The sequence below is a fragment of the Nicotiana tomentosiformis genome, chromosome 2 (assembly GCF_000390325.3).
Source record: "Nicotiana tomentosiformis chromosome 2, ASM39032v3, whole genome shotgun sequence".
Lineage (NCBI taxonomy): Eukaryota > Viridiplantae > Streptophyta > Magnoliopsida > Solanales > Solanaceae > Nicotiana > Nicotiana tomentosiformis.
The window spans coordinates 36305836-36331690 of NC_090813.1; the positions used below are offsets into that span (position 1 = coordinate 36305836).

A 25855-nucleotide genomic window follows, 5' to 3' on the forward strand; every position below is an offset into this window, starting at 1 on the left:
TTCAGTAGATTACTTAAACATGATTAAGTAATCTGGGCTGGTATGAATGGTAGCTAAGTGTGAATAAGTTTTACCGGTAAATTAAAGAGTAACAGATTTTATACCTATATGACTATATATCATTCATAGTAATGTAATTAAGAGATTAATCTGAGAGCTAGATTTCGTATTAAAAGAATATTGTCGCATCTGTTCTCTTTCCACAAAATGCCGTATAGCCCCTAGGGAAGTAATGATTGGCTTGCTTTCAAGCCCATCTTTTTCCACTCTATAAATAGCCTGAAATCTCCCCACAAACATCAAGCCCACAAATCTTTTTTTCTCTCTTACTAGAAGTGAGCCTTTGCCATAAACTAGAGAGTAATACACCACCATGGCTATGGTGGTATTAGTACTTGTCGTATGTATCTTTTTATCACTGAAAATTGCCTATGAAACTCTATCATCTTATTGGCTAACCCCAAGACGTATCAAGAAAATCATGGAAAAACAAGGAGTGCGTGGTCCGAAATCTCGGTTTCTTGTTGGGAACATCTTAGATATGGCTTCTTTTGTTTCAAAATCAACCAAAAATGACATGGATTCCATTCAACATGACATCGTTGGCCGCCTTTTGCCGCATTATGTCACCTGGTCTAAGATTTATGGTATTATTAATTTCGCCCCTTATTCCTATTGCATGTTTACTACTAGTAATTAATTCAGGTAGTGAGATTAATATTCTTGTGTCTTTGTTAATTAACAGGAAAAAGATTCATTTACTGGAACGGGATAGAGCCGAGAATGTGCTTAACTGAAGCGGAATTAATCAAAGAGCTTTTCTCCAAATACAGCACTGTTTCTGGGAAATCATGGCTGCAACAACAAGGTTCTAAGCATTTCATCGGCCGTGGTCTTTTGATGGCTAACGGCGACGCTTGGTACCATCAACGCCACATTGTTGCTCCCGCTTTCATGGGAGACAAACTCAAGGTACTGTATTTTACATTGCGAGTATATAAAAATTAAATTCTTTCAAAATATTTGATGAGGATAAAATGGTTGGATTTTTAATGATGAGCAGAGTTATGCGGGGTACATGGTGGAATGCACTAAAGGGATGCTCCAATCACTAGGAAATGCAGTAGAATCAGGTCAAACGGAGTTCGAGATTGGAGAGTACATGACTCGGCTCACTGCAGATATCATATCAAGAACTGAGTTCGACAGTAGCTACGAGAAGGGAAAACAAATATTCCATTTATTAACACTTCTGCAGAACCTTTGCGCACAAGCTAGTCGGCACTTGTGCTTTCCTGGTAGCAGGTAATTTTATTTAGTGCTCATCTCACCACTTTTTCTTTTCGTTTTTCTTCTCCACCAAAAATAGATTTTAGATTCTTTATTTGATAGGAAATGCCCATTTCTTATTTCCTTTTTTTTCCTTTTCAGATTCTATTTTATTTTTTCTTGTTCACGAATTATTGGTTAATGGTTAGTATAAATTCCAGAACATTTGAAAAAAATTAAGACAAAAAGATATACAGTTTCGACTCTTGGAATTGACAGGCGTGACTCTACTTCCGAGTAATCTCATCAATGCGATATGCATTGGCGGATGGACTGTATAATTACTAATTGGTTAAATTGGATCCAAAAACCCACCATAGTAGCGGATTTTGAATAAAAAATTGCCTCTATATATATATATGAAAACTTATTAAATTTTAAATAATATTAAATTCTGACTCATAATTGCAACAGTGTAATAAGGTATAGTATAAGAACCAAAAGATTAAATAATTAAATATAAATCGTGAATTCACCTTCTACTAACGCATGTCTTAAAAATGGTTTACTAAGCTGGGCAGACATTAATTAATTGAGTATTGTTATTTGTTTTTCCACAGGTTTTTGCCAAGCAAATATAACAGAGATATAAAAGCATTAAAAATGGAAGTGGAGAGGCTACTGATGGAGATAATACAAAGCAGGAAAGATTGTGTAGAAATAGGAAGAAGCAGCTCATATGGGAATGATTTGTTAGGAATGTTATTAAATGAGATGCAAAAGAAAAGAAGCAGCAATGGATTCAGCTTGAATTTGCAGCTAATTATGGATGAATGCAAGACATTTTTCTTTGCTGGACATGAGACTACTGCCCTTTTGTTAACTTGGACTTCTATGTTATTAGCAAGTAATTCCTCTTGGCAAGATAAAGTTAGAGATGAAGTCAATCAAGTTTGCAAAGGAGATCCACCTACTGTTGAACATCTTCCAAAGCTTACTTTGGTAAGTACCAAGTTTTTTTATTATACATATTCTACTACAACTAATAATTTTTTTTTTGTGGCGACTAAACTCACTACAGATTACGGAAAAATTGTCAAAAAGACTTTTTAGATAGAAAGCTGATGAAGGTCAATAGTCCAATCGCTGAAACTTATTTGTAGCGATACTTAAAAGTCGCCACAAAATATACTTTTCGTGTTGAATTTAGTCATTTATAAACAAAAAACAAATTCAAAGAGGTCGCCACTAAAAAATAAGTATTTTAGAGAAGTCTTGTACGATTTTCAAAAGGTGTCTTTGGATGGACTCGTTTGAGTGTGGTGATTGTAGGACTAGTCTCGATTTGGGTACGTAGGATTGTTTAAAGTATTCCACATTTTGAAAGTTCTTTTTTTCTTTTCTTTTTTTCCCAATTTGACATTATTTAATTAGGGAGGAATGGAATTACGAAATATAAAGATTATCACGCTCGAGTGTCCAACTGTCAACTAGCTAACTTGAAACTTGTTCTTGATCAATAAATTCCTTTCTTTAGATCTTGCTGCATATATAGCTTTGCTGGCACTGAGCAGTAGCTTGGCAAATATTAAGCCAGAGAAAAATATTTAACTATTATTTCACATAATCATGTAAGAAAATGGTGGGAGTAAGTTCATTCACTGAAAATCAGAATGATTTAAATACTCTTATAGCTCTTTTGGCTCCTCATGCTTCGTTGGCTATTTATGTCATTACATTTTTGTAGTCTAGTAGTAGCATGGTCCATTTTTTTTTAATTTAACTTATATACATCTATAATATAAATTAAAAACGTTTATTCTTGTGCAGTTAAACATGGTAATCAATGAGTCGCTTAGACTCTATCCACCAGCTTCTGTACTTCCTAGAATGGCATTTGAGGATTTTAAATTAGGTGACCTTCATATTCCAAAGGGTTTATCAATTTGGATCCCAGTACTTGCCATACATCATAGTGAAGAAATATGGGGAAAAGATGTTAATGAATTCAGGCCTGATCGTTTTGCATCTAAGTCTTTTGCCGCCGGCCGGAATTTTCTCCCGTTCGCCGCCGGTCCCCGGAATTGTGTTGGCCAATCTTTTGCATTAATGGAAGCCAAGATCATATTAGCCATGTTAATATCCAAGTTTCGATTCACCATTTCAGAGAATTATCGCCATGCACCTGTGATTGTCCTCACAATTAAGCCTAAATATGGAGTTCAAATCAAGTTGACACCTTTGACTCCTTGAGAAATTTTGGCCTAGTGGAATTTTTTTTTTCCAATAATTTTTTTGCTTATTAAGAGCAGTTTTTGAGGAGGGTGGAAAGCTTGAAAAATAGTACCGATGATACGAGTAGCTCTTTTATTTAATATATAATGTTGGATCGAGATGAATTTAAATGAAATGATATGGTTAGTAAAAATTCAAATAATCAGCTCCAAATTGTCTTTACTTTAAGCCTGTTATTACTATTATTATATTATATTTTATTTTTTTGTCGAAAATTGAGATTAGTTGTGGTTATGCAGAGAAAAGGTATGATGATCTTGCTAAACAAAAAATAAGTGATAGAAAGAGAGGAAGAGATTGCGACTATGCCTTTGAGGTTGATGAATTATCATTTATTCAGTGGGCTCAGAAAAAGATGGTTAGGAGATTAGAATAAGAAGTCAGGACAAGAACAGATATATGATAAGTTGATGAGGGACTTTTTTTGGATAAGCACCCAGCAATTCATTAATTAAGTAATGACAACACAAAAGTTGATATTGGTTAAAAAGGTTTTCTTCTTTTCTTTGATGCCCCCATAACATTTTTAACTTTGATAATGTTTTGATTCTTCTATACCTTTTTCCCCAACTCAACTGATTCAACATAGTGCTCACTTTTCAAGTCGAAAAATTATATATAGACCAACTTGGATTTATTTTAACAAAAAGGGTAGGGTAGGAAAATTAATAACCTTTATATGACACCCCATCATCTGTCTACGCCACTCTGGTCAATTCCATCAATATATGTTATTACTATGTATTACTCCTCTATATTTAGTATTATTTTTGCAATAATTTTAAAATTCTATATTTATTATTTAAACGTAAGGAATAATGAATCTAACCTTCTAGCTAGTCTTTTGCATTTAGATAAGAAGCTTGATTTTATAATAAAATTTGAATTAGAGACGTATACATATTACACATCCCGTAGTCTACCACCTTTGTTATTGAACCAAAGCCATGTCTATGTTTCTGAAATTGTTCAAATTTGCTTCCACTAATGAAGATTTTAGCACAAAATGTTTTAGAAATCTAATGCACGCGCTATTTCTATAACTTCTATTATTATTTAGAGGTGACAATCTTCTTTATTCGACCGTCAAAAGAACTTCTCTAAATTTGAATTAAAGGCTTAAAGCACGAATGGTAATTCAGTATAGGTCCCCTGGCAAAAGATGCTATTCAAACAAAAGACAAAAGGATAAGTCATTAACTCCCATAATATTTTTCAGCTGTCAAATAATTTTAAAAATGATTTTATTTCTCGAGATTATGCAAATGTATATTTGAATTAGTCAATCCCTAGGTGCATGTAACACCTTGTTTAGGACTTTTTTTTTTGGGTCCGTTGACTTGCTGTAAATTTTCTACGGCGATTTTTCAAATGCTTGGTGAGATAATTTTATTAAGGACTATTTATTCTTGATTTTATGGAAATTTTATTTTCTTATTTGATAATGGACAATGTTATTTTTACTCTTAGTGATGCCTAAATTTTGTATCCAATAAATTCAGAAGTTTCAATTTTAATTGTTAATTTGTTATATGAGAAATGCAAGTAAAGTTTGAATTAATTAAGAATGAAATATGTAATTAGACATATACGTAAACAACAGCAGGCTGATGCGGTAAGTTGTCTTGTCTACGGACGTTGTACTGACGACAAAAAGAATCTCCCTCACTAATGCTCGAAGAATTCAACTAGTATTCAATATTCATCTTGTCTAATTACTAGCAAAAGGAAAGTGATAAATTTCTACAGTTGCCATATTTGTTTTGGTATTCGGACCAATCTGACCTTTAGGGCTTAGGGGTGTCTGGCCGGTGGAATTAGGAATAATAATCCTAGGAATAAAATGCAAAATTATTTTATCTCACATTAGATTATGAGTATTAATTAGTTTTGTGAATCATTATGGAAAGTGAGATAGTTAATCCCATGAAATATCCTAATTAACCGATAGGATATTCTTGTCTATCCCATTCCGACAACCAAACAACGTATTAGTAGTATGCACAAGATTTTACTCAGATGAGATCGACTTATTATCACAATTTAATTTATAAATGGGAGTAAATCTGAGATTACATAATTGTAACTTTTTAGATATCTTCATATTCTAAATTGATAGCTACTTCAAATTATTTTTAAGTGGTGTCAATTTATTGTAAATCATATTTGAAAATTCTTCGTACAGGCATGCTGGATGAGACTACTTAATTACTGAATGGTGTTTTCGACTCGATATGTCATGAGACTGTGAGGCACCATTCCCACGATTCTCCACTTCTTTAAGTAAAAGAAAATTATACGCCATGAAAATATTTGAATTTTGACGTTAATCTAACCCCTTTTGAATGTTTGAAATTTCGTTTGAAGTAGTAGTTTAGCATTTTTTTTTTTGTTTAACTGTGTAACTCTAACCATTTTGGCCTGACTAATTTAGATTCACGCAAAGTAAAATTCATTTAAAGGCAAGTTTCTCTATCATATTTTTTTTAATTTTTAAAACTCGAACTCAAGAGCTTAATTAAAAGTTAGAGAGATTTTATTACCTTTTTTTTTTTAATGATTGAAGTAATTTAGCTAAAATAAGCAAAACGGAAATAAAAATTTTAAGACGGCAAGTCAATGCATTGGAAAGGATTTTTTTCAATACCAGACAATGTTATGGGTCTTGAGGTCGAGTGTTAACACACTCCTAAAGATATGAAATAAAATAAACAAAGCCGTCAGAAAATAAAAGACCCTTCTCTGTTTATAATAATAAAATAACGCACTCATACTCATAAAAGAATTTATCCTATGATAATGATTAGAAGATAACACTTCACCACTTATTTTATTCATTTCCTTGCACGAGTGAATCTAAAGTGCCTTTAAGTTGATGGCTACAATAAACACTTTCTTTTTTCTCCTTCTTTTATTCTGATCTTTTTTGTCTATTCCTTTTCAATTCTTTTTCCCCCTACCCCAGTAAAAAGATAATAATTGTAGTGAATTTTTCAAGCTAGTGACCTATTTACCCTTAAAAATGAGTAACAATTAAATTTGTACGCGGTTTAAAGAACACGCGATTTAATTCAATACGAATGATCTAAGAACAACAAGTAATTGAATTAAAGAGAGAATAAACGATCAAAACAATCGCAATGCAACAATCAAGCCTGGTCTCAAGTTGAACACTGAAATTTAGCCCCGATCGAACTCTCGATATGGGCTCGGTTGCAATTAAAGGAAAGAATACTTGAAGAACACTTTGAATAATAGTCAGAACAAAAAAATGAGCTTTCATTGCTTTGATATGCATGTTAACAATGTGTTAAAATAAAAAATATTCTTTCATTTATATAGTAGGGGAGTTTCAATCCTAGTACAAGTCTAAATAAGATAACAATCTTCTTTTTCCAGAAAATATCGATTCACAGTTGATATCAGACGGGATTTGCGTCGTAATATCAGGTTGACGATGAATATTATGGCTCCCCTTTTGTCATGCCCGACCGCTTCTCTTTTTCCCGTGGTCTTGAAACTTTATTCGGTCCGGGTTCGTTGTGTTGACGTGTCCGATCCTGGATGTATCGTTCATTCCTTCCAAGTTCCGATACGAGGGATTCTTCGGCCATGCTCGTAGTTGCGTCGGATCGTGCTTCCCTCCCGTTTTACTTATTAGAAAATCGGGAAAAATATTGCCCCCAATTTTACCCGTACATAGATAGTCCCCTCGCATTTCGGAGCGCAGATTTATCGAAGTGACAAGAAGCGATTAATTGACCCGGGTTTCTTCTTCCGTACGCTATAATCGAACCGTCGGGTCAGTGAAATACCCCATCAATCGCGTCGTTCTGACTTTAGACACGTATCAGCCGCCGGTTGACCGTCCTCGAATGCGAAATATCACACATTAATTACCTCTTCTCTATAAAAGCTTCGGTCCTTTCTTTACTTTTTTACTTTCCGATTCCAAAACTCCTTCATTTACCCCCCGAACTTTTCAGTTGTCCTTTACTCCTTCAAATCTTCATACATTGTTCTTCCTATCTTCATCTTCCCATCTTCAAATCTTCATACTTCATCCTTAAATTTTCAAGTTTGACCTTCAAACCTTCATCGTCATCTTTAAGTCTTCATATTTCCCAGAACTCGATGGCGAAGACTTCGAAATCTCTGCCCCAACAGACCATCCCTTAAACTTCTAACCCTGTCACGGATGCTGAGGTGGTCGTACCTGAAATGGCGCCCGAACCTCCCCTAAAGAACTTCATCCTCGGAGTCTATTCTACAGAAAATGACTTTAAGGTCGAGAAAGCCTCCAGTCAACAAGATCGAGGCGAGGAGGTATGAAGGTACATATGCTCCATTACCGAGGACACGCTCCCTACGGTTCAAGAGAAATGCAAATGGGAGAGCAAAGAAGTGTTCGTCCTCGGTCCTAATGAGGACATCACCACACATGTGGAATGTTATCTAAGTGTTTACACATACCGCTTCACACTTACCTCGGTGGACCCCATAGTCCTCAATTTTTGCAGAAGGTACGAGGTCTGCCTCGGGCAGATTCATCCATCCTTGTGGAGGATCGTGATCCTCCTCCGCCACTTCGTTAATAACACCGAGGCATCCTGGGTCACCATAGATCACCAGCTTTGTCTCTACAGTCTCCGATTTTTTCGAGGGGGACTAATCAAGCTCGTTCATCGGGTGAAGAAAGCTCCATTCTCGAGCATTGACGAAGATAGGGACCAAGGCTGGCAGGGGATATTCGTTCGGGTAAAAACTGAGGATCTCATTCCTTCCGAGTGCATGTCATTCCTTGAAAAGTGGAACCTAGCCCATAAGTTCCTCTCCTTCCCGAGTATCTAGAATTTCTTATGAATTTCTGTTCTTCTTTTTCATTGACGTTTCTATCATCGTGCAGCGGTAGCCCGAATCCCCAACGCAGTTCCCCACTTCAAAGAGTGGGTCGAGGGGATCTCCACGCAGATGTCGTATTTCGAGTGCGAATGGCTCAAGCTCTCGAAGGGCAAGTGGAAGGCCCGTTCCCATGGTGAGTGATCTTCCAAACCAAACTTACTTACATATTCAAATGATTTTCTCTAAATCACTCTTTTTCTTTCATAGGTTTTTCCAAGACCACTGAGCTCCGGGCATTGGACGAGGGCGAGGCTTCATCGTCACTCGATAAACCCTCTGCTTTATGTTAGCCTGAGGCTGCTGCGAAGAAGAGAAGAAAGAGAAAGTCTTCGAGTTCCCTGGACGCCGAGGCTAAGAAGAAGAGGGTTGCAGTCCGGGCCAAAAAGAGCATCAAGAGGAGTACCCGACCAAGGGTACCGGACCCCGATTCCCTACACTGGCTCAGAGACTATCTTGAAGGTGACGATCTGGAATTCGTTGCCCATGGGTCGGCCAGTGACGAAGAAGAGCGGGCGGCGACCGGGGGAGGCGACCGAGAGGTTGACCCATCTATGGTTTATGAGCCCGAAGGAAAACCAGTGGATACGACCTCCCGAGAATTTACTCATGCCCCGAGGGAAGCCGCCGGTGTCATTGACATCACGAGATCGTCATCCCAGACGGTGTCTCTATAAGAACGAGGCTCATGACATCAAGGAGAAACCAAATGAGACGTCGCGGGCCGCAGACGAGGACTTCAACCTATTTTTTTAGGGTATTGACATGGGCGCATTGGATGATTACTCCAGGTTTGATCACCTGGAGATCCCGAAAAAAGACGTGTTGTCGAAAGCAGGTGGGCCAAGCTTGAGACAGAAGCTGGTGAAGCAGTTCCCTGCTCCGAGCATGGACCCCGACCGTAAGAGAACGGTCGTGTTTACGATCCTGGCGGATACCCGATACTGTCTGGGCCGGTTGGCGTAGCCAGTTATCTTCGCTGCTTGGTGACCGAAGAGGATCAGGCGAAGATGAACGAGGTCAGCACACCGAGCCTCTTCAACGAGGCACAACAAGCGCTGAACCGGGTACGCTTCTCTTTCCTTGTGACCCCCGTGTAGCTCATTTAACCTTAGTGTTTCTTTATGACCCCATTGCTTTGTTTTTCCAGCCTCGATGCGTCATCATGAAAGCTTCTTTCGGTCTCGGATGGAAGTGAGCCAGCTCAAGTTCGAGCTCAAGGAGGAAGTCCGGCAAAATGACATGTACAAGGCTCTTAGAGAGAAAAAAGGTGAGGCCCTCAAGGACCTCCCCATTCTCCAAGCTGATATGGAAAAAGCTCAAAAAGAGGCTTCGTCCATGAAACGAGAGCACTTTGTACTGGTCGAGAAGGTAAGGATATTTAAGATTAAAAATGAGAGGTTAAGTATAATAGCTAACGACGCAACCTCGCAGGTCCAAGTGAAGATATACCTGATTGACCAGCTCCGGGCCGAGATGGACGAGCTCAAAGCTTCGGCCGAGATGTTGAGGAGCAGGATGGACCTTTTAGCCTCGGAAAAAGAGGCTACTAAATAGGAGTTGGCATCGGTCAAGTACCAGCTCCGGGTGACGAAGGATAAGACCAACAAGTGGTCTCGGCTAAATGACGAGCTCCGATCACAATTGGGTTAGGCCATTTCAGAATGGGACGACCTCGACCGGGAGTATACCGCGTTGAAGTCCAAGTTAGAGCCAGTTTTGATTGATTCCTCCGATGTCGAGGAGATGCTGGCCTATTACAAAAATGACGTGGAAATAGCCGAGGCCCGCTTAATAACAAAGGCCGAGTACGTAAAGTGGCTATCCTGGAAGGAGACCCTCGAGGAGATTCAAGCCCGGGGGTTTGATCTGTCAGCTGAGATTAAAGAGGCTAAGAGGATTGAGGCCGAGGCAAAAGAGCTATATGAGCTCGAGGGTTCCGGTACTGAATCGGACCCTGGTGAAGATTAGGCGGAGATGCCTTAGCTTATTTTTCGTATTATTTTGTACATTTCTTTTTGTTTATTTTGAGGTCGTTTTATTGTGGCTTTGTAAATATTTTTGGAATATATAAAATTTCCCCTTCGGCTATATATTGTGTCTTTTACTTTTCGTCATTTATTTGTAACTTTTTATTTAAAGATTGTTATTAATGCCTTAGCATAAAATTGGACATAATCTAGACTACTCGTTGCGCCGAAGCCCGAATGCGGCCTGGTTTTGATAACAAATCTAAGTTGATTAGGCTTCAAAATACTAGATAAGAACGAATACTTTGAGATGCTTCAATGTTTCAATCGTACACGACGGTGTTTGCCGAGGGCAACCTTTTAATAAATTTTATTCATATGTAAGGACCTTACTTTTTTTAGTACGGACTTGGACGTCTCTGAGCTGTTTTGATTTGGCCGTCGCCTTTCATGTTCGGGCCCTGACTAATAAGCTTGGTGCCTCCGGGACTCGATTGCTCGTGCTGTCCGATCTCGTTATCAGACAACAGTCCCCGACTTGGGGCGGCCAATAGGCTCTAGGATTTAGAATCTGTTATTTGTTCTAAGTAACTCAACGAATGTATCGATGGTGTAAATGCATTGTGATAAAATATAGATGGCAAATTTCTTTCATTACTTTGCATGTAGAGTACATAATCGGAGGCGCAAAAACTTTTTGCCATGGCAAGAATGAGCTACATGGGTATGGTTCATTTGACCATTTGACCCTTATAACGCATCCTAATCATCAATCCTTGGCTTTTAATATCAAATAAGAACACCTTCTAAGGGTCCTAACTTAGGGCGTAATGGCGCCCCCGCCCCCCAGTATTTGAGACTGAGCTAGTGAAGGCTCGAAAATTGTCAGTCTAGTACGGATGGTCAACAATTCTGGCCTCAGACCAGTCTTCGAAACTAAGGTGGCACGTTTTAGTGTTGCCTCGTTAAAAACCTTGCCGTAAAACCCACTTCGAAAAAAAAAAACTGGTTCAAGGGAAAAAGAGTACAACACGTGCTTTCAGACCTAGTTGTCAAATTTACCCTCGACCAAGTACCTGCATAAGTTAGTCAAAAGCGTAACACATTTCAAAGAAAATTATGTTCGTACCATAGCAGTAGTACCGCTTTAAGTGTGACACGTTCCAGTTGTTCGGTAGTTGTACACCGTTCCTTGATTCGAGCTTATATGAACCTTTTCCGATTATTTCAGTGACTCTCTATGGGCCTTCCCAGTTCGGGCCTAGTTTCCCGTCATTTCGGTTCTTGGTGTGCAGCGTAACTTTTCTTAATACCAAGTCCCCAACTTGAAAATGTCGAAGGTTAGCCCTTCAGTTATAGTACCTCCCCATCCATTGCTTTTGGGCAGCTAACTAAAGCAAGGTGGCCTTTCGCCTCCCATCCAACAAGTCCAAACTTGTATCCATGGCCTCGCCGTTTGATGTCTTAGTAGCATATTGGAACCTTAGGATTGGTTCCCCCACCTCGACCGAGATTAAAGCCTCTGCTCCATAAACTAAAGAGAACGGGGTCGCACCGGTACTTGACTTCGAAGTCGTTCGATATGCCCATAGGATTTCGGGCAAGATTTCTTTCCACTTCCCCTTTGAATCGGTCAATCTTTTTTTCAAGTTTTGGAGTATAGTTTTGTTTGTTGACTCCGCTTTCCCGTTCCCACTAGGGTGGTAAGGTGTAGATAAGATCTTTTTAATTTTGTGGTCTTCGAGAAACTTACTTACCTTTCTGCCGACGAACTGCTTCCCGTTGTCGCAAGCGATCTTAGCCGGTATCCCAAATCGACATATTATATGATCCTAGATGAAGTCGATGACCTCTTTCTCCCGAACCTTCCCGAACGCCTGAGCTTCGACCCATTTGGATAAATAATCAGTCATGAGTAGCATGTATTGGACTTTACCGGGCACCCATGGCAGGGGACCGACGATGTCCATTCCCCGTTTCATAAACGGCCACGGCGATAGGACCGGGTGAAGAATTTCTCCTGGTTGATAAATCATAGGGGCGTGTCTTTGGCACTCGTTGCATTTTCGTACAAAGTCTTTCGCATCCTTCTCCATCTCGTTCCAGTAATAATCGGCTCCGATCAATTTCCGCACCAGGGATTCTGCTCCGGAGTAGTTTCCACAGTGCCCTCGTGTACTTTTCTCATGGCGTAGTCAGTCTCCCCCGGACCCGAGCACTTGGCTAGTGGCCCGAAAAAGGATCTTCTAAACAATTTCCCCTCGGCTGAGCTGAATCTGGCAGCTTTGGCGCGTAGGGTTCTTGACTCCTTGGGGTACGATGGCAATTTTTCTTTCTTCGGGTAGTCTATGTATTTGTTTCTCCAGTCCCAAGTCAAGCTTGTAGAGTTCACCTCGGCGTGACCTTCTTCTACTACAGAGTTCATTAAATGTACTACTGCCCCAGAATCAAATTTATCAGAGTCGACAGACGATCCCAAGTTGGACAATGCATCGGCCTTGCTATTTTGATCACGAGGTACGTGCTATAGAGTCCATTCCTTGAATTGGTGTAAGGTGTCCTACAACTTGTCTAAGTACATCCGCATCCATTCCTATTTTACTTCAATTGTCCCGTTGACTTGGTTTACGACAAGGAGGGAGTCACATTTGGCCTCGATCACTTCAGCCCCAACTCTTAGCCAGTTCTAAACCTGCAATCATATCTTCATACTCGGCTTCGTTGTTAGTCAATTTTACACTTTTAATATGAAACCGAGCCCGGACCCCTCCCTGAGCTAATCCCCGAAGTGAGCCGTAATTTCTTCTCGACCTTGGGGACCAAGGCCGGTGTAAAGTCAGCCATAAAGTCCGCCAAAATCTGAGATTTTATGGCAGTCCGGGGTTTGCACTCGATATCATACCCGCTAATTTCTATGGCCCATTTGGCCAACCGGCCCGAGATCTCGGGCTTATGCATGATATTCCTCAGCGGGTACGACATCACGACACATATGGGTTGGCATTGAAAGTACGGTTTTAATTGCCTAGAAGCTCTTAATAATGCGACCGCTAATTTTTCTAAGTGTGAATACCTTGTTTCGGCATCGCCTAGGGTTCTACTAACATAATAAATAATAAATTGTGTATATTTTTCTTACCGGACCAGGACACCACTTACCTCCACCTCGGAAACCGCTTGGTGGAATAGTTATTCGTCCGCCTTTGGAGTGTACAGCAAGGAAAGGCTCGACAGGTATCGCTTGAGTTCTTCTAAAACTTGCTCGAATTCCAGGGTCCAAGAGAAGTTGTTCTTCTTTTTCAATAGTGAGAAAAACCAATGGCTCTTATCCGACGATCTCAAAATAAACCATCCCAATGCGGTTATCTGCCCGGTCAATCTTTGTACTGCCCTAACGTTGTCAACTATGGTGATTTCTTCTATGGCTTTTATCTTGTCCGGGTTGATTTCTATTCCCTGATTAGATACCATGAACCCGAGGAACTTGCCCGAGCTGACCCCGAAGGCACACTTCTCCGGGTTTAGCTTCATGTTGTACTTCTTCAATATGTCGAAGGTTTCCTGCAAATGCTTCAAATGATCCTCTGTTCGCGAGGACTTAACCAACATATAGTCAATATAAACTTTCATTGATTTCCCTATTTGTTCTTCGAACATCCAGTTAACTAGGCGTTGGTACGTGACACCGACATTCTTTAGTCCGAACTGCATTACGTTATAACAATAAGTACCAAATTTAGTTATGAAAGAAGTCTTTTCTTGATAGCCTGGGTCTATCCGAATTTGGTTGTACCCGGAATAAGCGCCGAGAAAACTCTGTATCTTGTGTTCGGCCGTCACGTCGATCATTAGATCGATGTTAGGCAAAGGGAAAGAGTCCTTCATACACGCCTTGTTTAGATCCTTTTAATCTACACACATCCTAAGTTTATTTCCCTTTTTAGGTATAACTTCTACGTTAGCTAACCAATTCGGGTATTTAACTTCCCAGATGGAAATAAAGTTCTACGTGATCGGAGGGGACATGAGGTACAACGTCTAGTTCGGAAGGCCATGGGTTTACAACATGAGAGCGGTGCCTTCGTCCTTACATCAGGCGCTAAAATTTCCCACACCGGAGGAGTCAAAACAATCCACGGGGAATAGCCAGCCGCAAAGGAAATGTTCGTTGTCGATGAAGTAATTATGGTGCCCGCGGTTTCGACATCAAAAAGTAGGGAACCAACCGAAGATAAAAAAACTAAATAGCAATAAATGATCCCGGCCTCAACCAGGCCGAAAAAATAGAAGGAGCACGAAGCGGATGATGAGGATGACCACGGTGTCCAGAGATCTTTTATAGTGCCCGATGACACCGACGTCACCAAATCGACGATCGAGGAGTTGGAACAGGTCATACTGATCGAGTACATACCGGATCAAAAGGTATACCTGAGCACGGGACTAACCCCCGAGCTAAGGAAAATATTTATTGATTTTCTTAAAGCTAATGCCGACTGTTTTTCCTGATCCCATCTAGACATGATAGGGATCCCACCGGAGGTAACAACTCACAAATTGATCAAGGACGAGGTATCTAAACTTCTGAAATAGTCCCGACAGTGTTTACCGATAAAGTTATCTCATCATTCATGGTCTCGCATGCCATGTTGAATCCGTTCAATACCAGGACCGCCGGTATGATTTGGTCCTGCAACCCTAATTGTTCTACGACCCTCGATCGGATGATGTTGGTCGAGCTACCTGGATCAATCAACACACGTTTAACCCGAGATTGATTGATAAGTACGAATATTACATGTGCATCGTTTTGAAGCTGGATGATGCCATCGGCGTTTTCGTCACTGAATGAGATGACTCCTTCTGGGATGTAATCTCGGGTGCGTTTTCCAATCATGATAGAAATTTTGGTGCATTTTATCATTTGCACTTGGGGGACATCCACTCCCACCCTTGATCATGTTGATCACGTGCTGGGCCTCCTCCATCACCTTCACCTTTGGGCGCTTCTCGAGCCGATGGTCGGTATGCCCCGCGAATGCTATTTTCCGGGTCACTTGGCAGATTGATATTGATGGCAACCTATGAGTTAGGGGGCACATCATTGCTAGGAACCACGTAATTGTTCTGGTCATGGTGGCTTGACTCGGCTTCAACGTTCAAGTGAACAGGCTGAGAATTTGACATCCTTAGGTTAACCTGAAATCAAAACCTCAAAGAACAAGTATAAAACAGGGTGTGTTATGGAGATTCGTATCAAATCACCACTATTATCCTTTTTCCCACGGTGGGCGCCAAACTGTTTACCCTTAAAAATGAGTAACGATTAAAATTATATTTGGTTTAAAGGACACGTGATTTAATTCAATACGAATGATCTAAGAACAGCAAGTAATTGAATTAAAGAGAGAATAAACGATCAAACCAATCGCAATGCAACAATCAAGCCTGGTCTTAAGTCGAACACTGAAATTTAGCCTCAATCAAACCCTCGATATGGGATCGGTTGCAATTAAAGAAAAGAACACTTGAAGAACACTTTGAATGATAACTAGAAGACAAAAATGAGCTTTTATTGCTTTGATATGAATGTGTCAACAATTTCTTAAAATGAAAAAAAAATTTCCTTTTATATAGTAGGGAGTTTCAATCCTAGTACAAGTCTAAATAAGGTAACAATCTTCTTTTTCTGGTAAATGTTGATCTGCAGTTGATATCGGACGGGATTTGCGCCGTAATATCCGGCTGGGGGCGAATATTATGGCTCCCAACTTGTCATTCCCGACCGCTTCTCTTTTTCCCCTGGTCTCGAAACTTTACTCAGCCCGGGTCCATTGTGTTACCGTATCCGATCCCGAATGCATCGTTCATTCCTTCCGAGTTCGATACGAGGGATCCTTCGGCCACGCTCGTAGTTGCGTCGGATCGTGCTTTCCTCTCGCTTCCTTATTGGAATATCGGGAAAAACATTGCCCCCGATTTTACCCGTACACACGACTAGCCCCAGTGAACTAACGATGGTTAGGTTTGCATAACACTGATATGAGTTCGCACAAATTAAAAAGAGAGAAAGAAATGACACAATTTACCACGGAAAAAGATTGAACAATAAGTCTAATGGGAAAATATACTTCACCAAGAGAAGATCAGAAACATCACACGATATAATCAGTAAACAATATAACCGACACTAGGCCTAAGAATTAGAATGTGGAATACGAAAGGAAGTTATTTTTTCTAGAAAATATTTTTCGGTGCTAAATTAGTTAGTAAAAATTATTTTTTAGAAAAAATATATTTTAAGGATTAGCAAATTCGGCATTGTTTTGATGGAATTTTGAATATTTAAAATGATCAGAAATGATAATAATATTTAAATATTAACTAGAGCAAGTAATATAAGGTTAAAGTTAAGATACATGTAAAGAAAATGCGCCCATGAATGAGAGATTATTTTTCTCTGATAAACAAAAAGAAAATAATTTCCTCATAAAAAAATATTTTCTTTAAAAATGACTTCGGTTATATGTATTTCAAGCACAATATCCTACAAAGATGTCGTCTGTTCAGCTTAGAATGGAGCCAAATATTCAAGAGGAAACCTACAAAAACCGGCCATTTCTAAATTTCCAAAATCCTAGCATTCCAAACCTCTTTACATTTTAGTTCTCTTTACAGGGAAAAAGAAAGTGGAGAGGATCACAAGGGACAACAAACCTAATCAACCACGAAGACTAAAATTGTTTTGACTCTTCGAATTAATTAGTTCTTAAATCTAATTCCCATCCCTAATCCCATGATTAGACAGCTTCTTTTGAAGTCAAACTAGGGCCCTTAATCATCATCCCCTTGATTAAATATGTTTCAACTCATGCTTAAGATTTAAGATTTGTGCTCCACCATCCTCTTCATCACTTTAACCACCTTCCCCCGCCACCAAGCCTTGCTCCCATAACTTTACCTTTAAAGTCTTTACTTAAATTACTATTTTTTGGGGGTTTATAATGATGTACATTTCTTCATTACAATATGCTAAATTAAGACAAAGATACAACTTGTTTGGATGGTTGTTACATATTGTATTTATCGCATTATCACTTTAAATAATGTTTGTTTTGATTGTCACGTAAATTTTATTATATTGTATCGTTAAAATTATCAAAAATTGTCACTTTATGTAACGATCGATTTGGTATGGTCGCGTCGTTACCTTATTTTTCTCTCATTTTGTCCTTATTATTAAATAATCCTATTTTATCATTTACCCTACTTTTTATATATTAATTCTATCTCGTACCTTTTTCTTTATAATATTGCAAGTTTATTCTTCATATTGTTGGTGCATGACATGATCATGAAACAATGGCAAACAATACAATATATTCAAATATCGTATATATCAAAATAATAGAATACGATAAATTATAAAACGATACATAACAACCATCCAAACAAGCTGTTAAGTTTAACAAGTTATTGTGAGTTGAAATTTTTCGAACGCTAACTTCCAGTTCTGTGTATAATTACAAACTTAAGTGGCTGACAATCACTTCATAATGCAATTCTTCCCTCCTGCAATACCTATATTAAAAATGTACGTAGCCTCATTTAAAATTAGTGGATCATATTTAGTGTGATATATATATATATATATATATATATATATATATATAAAATTCAACTGAAAGCAATAGTTAAATTGAACCAACAGAGTCCTAGAAACGCGTGGCTTCATTTACATTACTCCAACTGTCCAACAAAGAATGGCTGCTACACCGATGACAAACCCTTTAAATAGTTTCTTTTTAATTTTCAACAAATTTGTTTACCTTTACTTTTAGATCTTAATCTCTCCTACACATAGTAAATTTTTAACTTTTATTTAAATAATTGCAACCACACAAACGCATAAATTACGACAAAGTGACTTACATGATTCTTAACCCTCGTTTCCCTCGTTCAACTATTCTGATACAACTAAGGAGAAAGGTGGATGGTGAAAGTGAAACTTAAGTATCTTAGATTTACTTAATAAAAGCTGGTAATAAAAGAAACTGTTGTTTCCTTTATATTCGCTTATAATTATGGTGGGAAATTACAGTAGCGAAGAGCATTGAAACTGACCAACATACTTAGAAGTGTAGAGATAATGAGTGGAAAATCTTACCAAAATCCACTCAATCTAGACTAATGCGTTGACTCTATTGGACTCACATGGCGGCAATAAGTGCGTTGAAAGATTGATCTTATTATTAGTGCAATGAAGATTTACCTTCTTTATGGTGCTCGACTTTACAAAAATTACACTATCAGTATATATAACTCAAATAATTAACATTACATCAAATGAGAAGCTTTCTCTCTATGTATATAGTTTTTGGTGCCGACTTCCTTTTAAATTTTCTAGGTCCGAAATACAGGTCTGATTATCTAATTCTATCTTAATTTAACTATTGACTCAATGAAATTATTCAAATTAAAGTTACATAATTAGAAAACACCAAAACCACTACAATTCACCATATTTCAATTACAAATATTGTAAGATAGATAAAAACTCAAAGAAACAATTATTTGACTTCCCAAATATTAATGATAATGATATATAAAAAGAAACAGCGTGAGTACTACCTTTGGAAAATGGTATTTTCGAATTCTAAACTAAGTTTTCGCACCAATTTGGTGCTGTTTCCTGAAAACATATATATAATCAACTACAAAAGAATACTTTTTACAAGAAATGAAAGAAAAACTTAAACAATGACAGTATGTCAGTCAAAGAGTAGAAAGTGTGTTTTGGATACGAATATGATGTCAACTACGGTATTTTTGTAATTTTTAAATGCACATAATTAATTAACTCTAACAATACAACTAATGTTGGCGCCAGCCAGGTTTTATAAATATTGACATTGTCGTCAAATGTCCCAAGACAAAAAGTAGACATAAATAAATCGTACTGAAACTGATTTAATTCTAAATAAAAGAAAAGGGCAAAAAACATAAATAGGCAAAATTTAAGAAAATTTCCAGCAATAGCTATTTTATACACAGACAACTAAATAATTATATTCCTAGCAGACATCATTAAACCATGTACCTATAATCACACACCCAACACATTTATTTCCTTAATGAAAATGTTCCTAGTACTTTGTAACATTTTTTCCTATATTTCTCTTAAAACCAATCCCTAACATATTTAAATGGTAATATATTTTCCTATTTTTTTGCTGGAATTAATTCATTCCATAACAGATTTTCTACTTTCCATACATGGATCTATTTACTAGAAAAAAAAAAGTACATGTACCTTTTTATTCAACATAAACTCTAGCGAAAGTATACATCTTTATATTTGAAAAAATAAAATACATATGTTTCAAGAAAAATATAATTTATATTTGAGCTATATATACATTATAAACCATGTAATTTTATATCATGATTATTCAAGGGAGTACTTTCTTATTAAAAAGATCAAAGGTATATTATTACCATTGGTATACATAGTATTTCTCATTAAAATGGTATATTCTTAAAGAGATCACAAAACGTAAATTCTTACGTTAATATTTATATACATTGCATTTCTAAAAATAAAAAAATTATATCAGATATATGCTAATATATTACCTTAATACCATCATAACATATATTGAGTTATACTATGTATATTAATACATTAGTATACCTCTAAAAATGAATTATACCAGGAATATATAATATTATACTTCAAGAAAAATATAATATAATTGAGTTATACCATGTGAATTACCTTTTCCCCTATATTAATACAATAGTATAAACAGAATTCCTCTAAAAAGTTATACCAAATATATGTATAATGAATAATTGGATATGTAGTATCATTTCATAATGATTAAATGAGTGTAACAGTTAAGAAATGTAATGAAAAATATGAGATAACTGAATCACTAATTTAAAATAGGAGAGTGTGTTAAAAGACAAATACCCCATAATTTGTGCATTTTGGCTGCTCATTAATTATATGCATAACCTCTATATGTCATTAATATAAACGAATTTTTCATTTATGGAATAAACAAAGAATAGTATTATTTTGTTAGATATTTTTTTAAAAGTGATCAGCTGTGTATTTTATCCAAAAGAAAATTAGTTTTAAATTACTTAGATAAAGCAAGATGCTTAGGCTAACTCATAATATCTTAGTGCTCAAAATATATATTTAGATACAGGCATTTCACTCTTGAAATGAAAATAACAAAGAATGCCTAAGTTAATTGACCGAATTTGGTTTAATAACTTTTCACTACTCGATCATTTACATATTTTGTCACACCAACCATATAAGCTAACAGGTATAAATTAATTCATGAATATACAACTGATATACGTAAACAACCTGTTTGATACACGACCGACAACCATACCAGTATGACTATGAGGGTCTCGAAGAAATCAAACCACTAATCATATTGATTTTTTGGAAGTAGAGGAATTTTAGGGAAACTATCATGTGTCACGTAAAATGGAAACAAAAGTCCCCATGCAATACGTGGGGAAAATCATTGACATTGACCTTATGCTTATGCTCTCTTTAAAGGTTTTGGCTGCACATACGCGGATATAAGATTTGAAGTTTATAAATTTTAATTTAATAATTGAGTTCACAATTAAATACTTATAAATATTTAATAAAATTTTAATGCATATAAAAAGTCTGGACAAAAGTTATTAGGTTCTCGAGAACCACCATCTTAGCCTCCGGATCAGCCCCTGCTTGGCTAAGATTTAGGCACTCATAAACCAGTTGACTAACACAATTGTATAATTAACCCTATGGAAGGCGTGTCAGAAACCAGAAAAGATAAAGCCTCCAAAATAGGATTTTTGGTACAACACTACAACCTAACCTATTAATTAGCGTCTTTCAAGGTTCAACAAAAGACCGAAAGAAAATAAGTTCTAAGATAAATTAAGGGCTGAGAATTCCACTCAAGGAAAAGAAGTAAACGCCAAATTGTGATTTACCCCATTTTTCCTTCTCTTTTTCCTGAATGAAGTCAATTGCCACAAACGAAAATGGCAATATTCTAACACAAGGATTACCTGAAATTGAGTGGTCTTTTCATGGTGACTTTCTTATTCACTTGGAATATTATCCCTTATTTGAACCATCATTTCCCGGATAACCTCTCAAGATTGCCGGCCATGAAACCATTGTCTAAAAACAAGTTGTTATAATGTGATTGTTTTATTATGCCAACTTCAAAAAATCATCACACTGCCTAACAGAGACATGATTATCTTATGTAGATTCTCTTTTTGTAGTATATGCCGAACCTGATGTGTCAAGCAACAATAGACTTGATTGAAATAGTAACTCTTCTTTCCTATCCAATTTAATTGTACAAACTGGAACGTACTATTATTTTGGATAAATTAATTGCCAGTATATATTGTGCATTATTCAAGATTAGTGATAGTTTCTGTAGAGATGCAAAAGAAACTAATGCCATGAAATGACAAGAAGATGATCCAAAATCTTAACATGCGGGATATGCAATTACATAGACTAGTTATGAGGGGTATTTGATAGACGATGCTAATTCAACCTTTTCCAAAATAGAGCTACCCACCCAATTTTCTCTCTGGAGAATGGGTAGAGTGGACAAGTGGGTAAGAGCACTAATCTTTGGGTGGAGCATATGACAAATTGAGAACAGCAAACACTTTATTATGGCCATATATATCGTGAAATTTATCGAAATAATGTAGGCATAATAATAGCAAGCCTATAAAGACTTCCTTTTTTTTTTTTTGGCCTAAACTCTTTGATACGACAAGATAGGAGACGAGGCGAGAGAAAGAAGCTCTTTTACGTACATGAGAGCAATAGCATCATGTGTAAAACGCAATAAGAAAGTCATTTGCTATTTCACTGTTCTTGCTCTGTACCGTTTGGGAAAACCACTCAAAAAAGTATGTCAAACACCCAAGAATAGTCCACCATTTGCTTCACCAAAGCCAGTCATAACTCGCAAAAAAAGGCAGAAATCATGCACTGGTCGACAAATCTACTATAATCAGTCTTTGTGCACCACTTACTTCCCTTTTCAACGAGATCTCAATCCAATCAGGTACATCAGGGAAAACTATGAGCCACCCAGGAAAATAAGGGCTTAACTTGTATACAAATTATACCGACAGTTCAAAAGAATCTTTACACGATTATATCGCCAAGTAACTCTCTATAATAATAAGTAGCATCAGTGATAAGTAAAACAAAGCAGGTAACCGGCTACAACAGGTAAAATACACTGATAGAAAATAATTTAGCATTGTATGCGGATTTAAGTTAAATCTGTAAATCAAGTGCACGCCCAAGCTTATATTATTTCAAAAGGTATTAGAATGCAATGCAGAGTACCAGTCTCCTTTATCATAGCAACAGGATGAACAAACAAATGAAAGAACGGAATGAAGGAAAATCAGGATAGCCCAGCTGTTCGATGTCAAAACTAATTATAAGAGGACTAAGACATAATTCTTATAAAACGAATGCTAAGCAAGTATACCAAACAATTTATTATCCCACAAGAGAATCGTTCCACGTGGGTCAGCAAGGCCCAGACATCACTGCTAAAGTTACACAAGGGTTTGACCCTGTCCAACCAGCCCAACCTTTTCCCAATGTTTTTAGCCCATGGAACCAGTACACAGCCCGAGGGTTGAGCCCAGCTCGTTACAGAAAAATGAGGGAGACACAAAATACTTTCCCCATTTAGACATGAGTAATATTGCAGTACATTTCATGAAGATTCAAATTTTAATTATATTTAACAGAAGAATTAATCTAATCTAATTTAGTAATGAAAATTGTCGAATTGACTCTCGAGAATGAAGAGCCAAACGCATACTAACCTCGAGTATTTAAGTATGCTTGCAACCATATCAATGCAGATAAAGGTTGCCAACAAATATGAACCTCCAGTCTTGCCAGGAATACAGGAAAGACCATAATACAACAATGTCTGGTTGGAAATTAAACCAACATTAATTACTATTCATACGCCGTCTAGGATTTGATATTTACTAGTTTATTTAATTCATGTCTAATTAGGATTTACAACCAAAATCATATAGGTTTTCTAGATTCTAGTCAAATCTGGTTTGTAGTATTATAAATAGGGGTGCTACTATGTGTTTTCTATTGTGGAGAAATAGCTATGATGTAGAGAGATTCAAGAGTTTATGAGTTGTGAAAAGTCTCCTACCACGTTCTCTCCCTAGTTTAATAAATTTCTTCTATATAGCCTTTGTTGAATTTTTTGCTTGTGCCTAAATTATTCTTGGGGTATTTCAATCCTTCAAATTGGTATCAGAGCTTGTGTGAGATTCTGTCAGAGCCTGTGTGAGATCATGTCAGAGCCGGTAAAAGATCCAAAAATATATGGATACTCTATTACCTGGTTGTCCCGTTTTTGTGTTTGATGGCAAAAATAATTTTGAAACTTGGTATCAACATACGAAGAATTTTTTTTAAGGCTATTGGATTATGATCCACCATTGATGAAGAATTTGAGAAACCTCCAGAAGGCACAACATTGACGGGTGATGCAGCTATGCATTTGGAGAAGAAAAGACATTTAGATTATAAGGCACGCTACTATCTCGCCATTAAGGTCGAATTGTATGTATCTAAAAAATATTTGCATGCAAAGTCATCAAAGGAGACTTGGACAATCTTGGTGAAGTCATATCGAAAAGTTACTGACATAAAGAAGGAAAAACTGCAAGAGTTTAGGAGTCAATTTGAGTTGGCTCGTATGAGACCAACAGAGCCTATCAAAGAATTATTTACAAGAATTGAAGAAATAGTCAATGGTCTAAGGACCAATGGAAAAGTATTGGAAGAAGTTAAAGTTGTTGTAAAAATATTGCAGTCTCTAAGTTTAAAGTTTTACAACAAGAAAGTTATTTTTGAGGCTACCAAAGATCTTAGCATGCTCCGACTTGATGATTTAAAAGGTGAATTGATGACATACGAGATATCAATAAATCAACAAAAAGATAAGACATTGAAGGAGGCATCTCGCAAGAAAAGGATGATCAACCAAAAGAAAAAGAAGACATACCATATCTAACATAAATAAATCAAGAAGGCCAAAATTCAGAAATAGAGAAGAAAATAAGAGAAGGTACATGTAATTTTTGTTGTGATAGAGATTCCATTGAAAGCGAAAAGAAGTCAAATAATATTCAAATTGATCTACCAAGAATTTCTGCGATTGTTAAAAAGGACGATTTGGTTGCAAGAGATGCCCGTCCAAAAGAGATTGATGTTTTACAAGAAAAGTTATTTGATGGTATTGAAGATGAACCTAGTAACGAAAAAAGTAAGATGATTCATCAAGAGAAAATTTATGATAATCTACCCAAGATTGAAGCAGAAATAATTTGGGATTCAGAACTACAACACATGATTATAGATATTGAAGATGCAATTAATTTTGTGCCTCTCACACCTCCTTTTTTCTGATGGGATAGGGGAGTTTTTCCAATTAAAGTGACGTTAATCGAAATGGGATTATTTAATTAATCAGAGTCGCCAGCGGGAATAATTGTTATGGTGTCCCAAGTCACCGGTTTATTTTAAAATCCCAAATCGAGGAAATTAACTCTTATTTATGGTCCGCGAACACAGAAGACCGGGTAAGGAATTCTATTAACCCGGGAGAAGGTGTGAGGCACTCCCGAGTTTCGTAGTTTTAGTACGGTCGCTTAACAATTAATACTTGGTTTAATTATCTGATTTATTACATATTTGAAACCTAATGTGTATTTTTACTCTTTAACTGCTTTTAAATAGAATTGTAACTGCTTTTAAATAGAATTGTAACTGCTTTTCAGGACTTATGTCATTTAAATAAGTCACGATGTCGCGCACTTATTATTTTTGTACACATTGCGAATCGCGTCACGTGAAACGCACCCACGATTTACAACATGTTAATTTTAATTATTTAAAGTTATTGTGAGCACCTAATTTTTGACTGTGCTCGAATTTTTTCCCCCACTTATTACTCCATCTTTCCCACTCCACTTTTCCTTGTCCCCCATGCTTGTTCCTCACTCATAAACCCTATGCCCAAAATCAGCCACAAATGCCAACAAACCAAGACCCTTTTGGCAGCAAATTTGAGCTAAAAACGAGGTCCAAAAATCACTCAAAGGGGACAGCTGAAATCACTCTAAAAAGGTAGAAAACACAGCCATGAAAGCTGGAGGTTCTTCACCCAAAAGCCAACAATAAAATCATCCCAAAAATACCACCTGTTTCGGCTATAAAAATATACCAAAACCTACATTAACGAAGCTTCAAAAATCAGTCGTGTCGCTCCAACAACCACGACTAGACTGCTGCTCATAACCAG

The 25855-nt window shown here is 37.1% G+C and overlaps 2 protein-coding genes across 2 annotated transcripts; both read left to right on the top strand.

Annotated features, from left to right (window-relative positions):
- The first annotated feature begins 277 nt into the window (after positions 1–277).
- Positions 278–3706, top strand: LOC104101917 (cytokinin hydroxylase). Its single transcript, XM_009609468.3, has 5 exons — positions 278–647; positions 746–972; positions 1064–1305; positions 1890–2271; positions 3100–3706. Exons 1-5 carry the CDS (start codon positions 374–376, stop codon positions 3520–3522), a joined length of 1548 nt encoding a protein of 515 aa, XP_009607763.1. The 5' UTR covers positions 278–373; the 3' UTR covers positions 3523–3706.
- Positions 3707–24043: 20337 nt separating this feature from the next.
- On the top strand, positions 24044–24565 carry LOC138904626 (uncharacterized). Its single transcript, XM_070193130.1, has one exon. The coding sequence runs from the start codon at positions 24044–24046 to the stop codon at positions 24563–24565; it is 522 nt and encodes a 173-aa protein (XP_070049231.1).
- Positions 24566–25855: the final 1290 nt, after the last annotated feature.

Excerpts from the sequence above, each read along its gene's own strand:
- LOC104101917 (XM_009609468.3), top strand. The coding sequence starts at position 374 with ATGGCTATGGTGGTATTAGTACTTGTCGTATGTATCTTTTTATCACTG. Across the intron at positions 1,306-1,889 it reads TTGTGCTTTCCTGGTAGCAG|GTTTTTGCCAAGCAAATATA; the intron begins GTAATTTTATTT and ends GTTTTTCCACAG. Across the intron at positions 2,272-3,099 it reads ATCTTCCAAAGCTTACTTTG|TTAAACATGGTAATCAATGA; the intron begins GTAAGTACCAAG and ends ATTCTTGTGCAG.
- LOC138904626 (XM_070193130.1), top strand. The coding sequence starts at position 24,044 with ATGCATTTGGAGAAGAAAAGACATTTAGATTATAAGGCACGCTACTAT.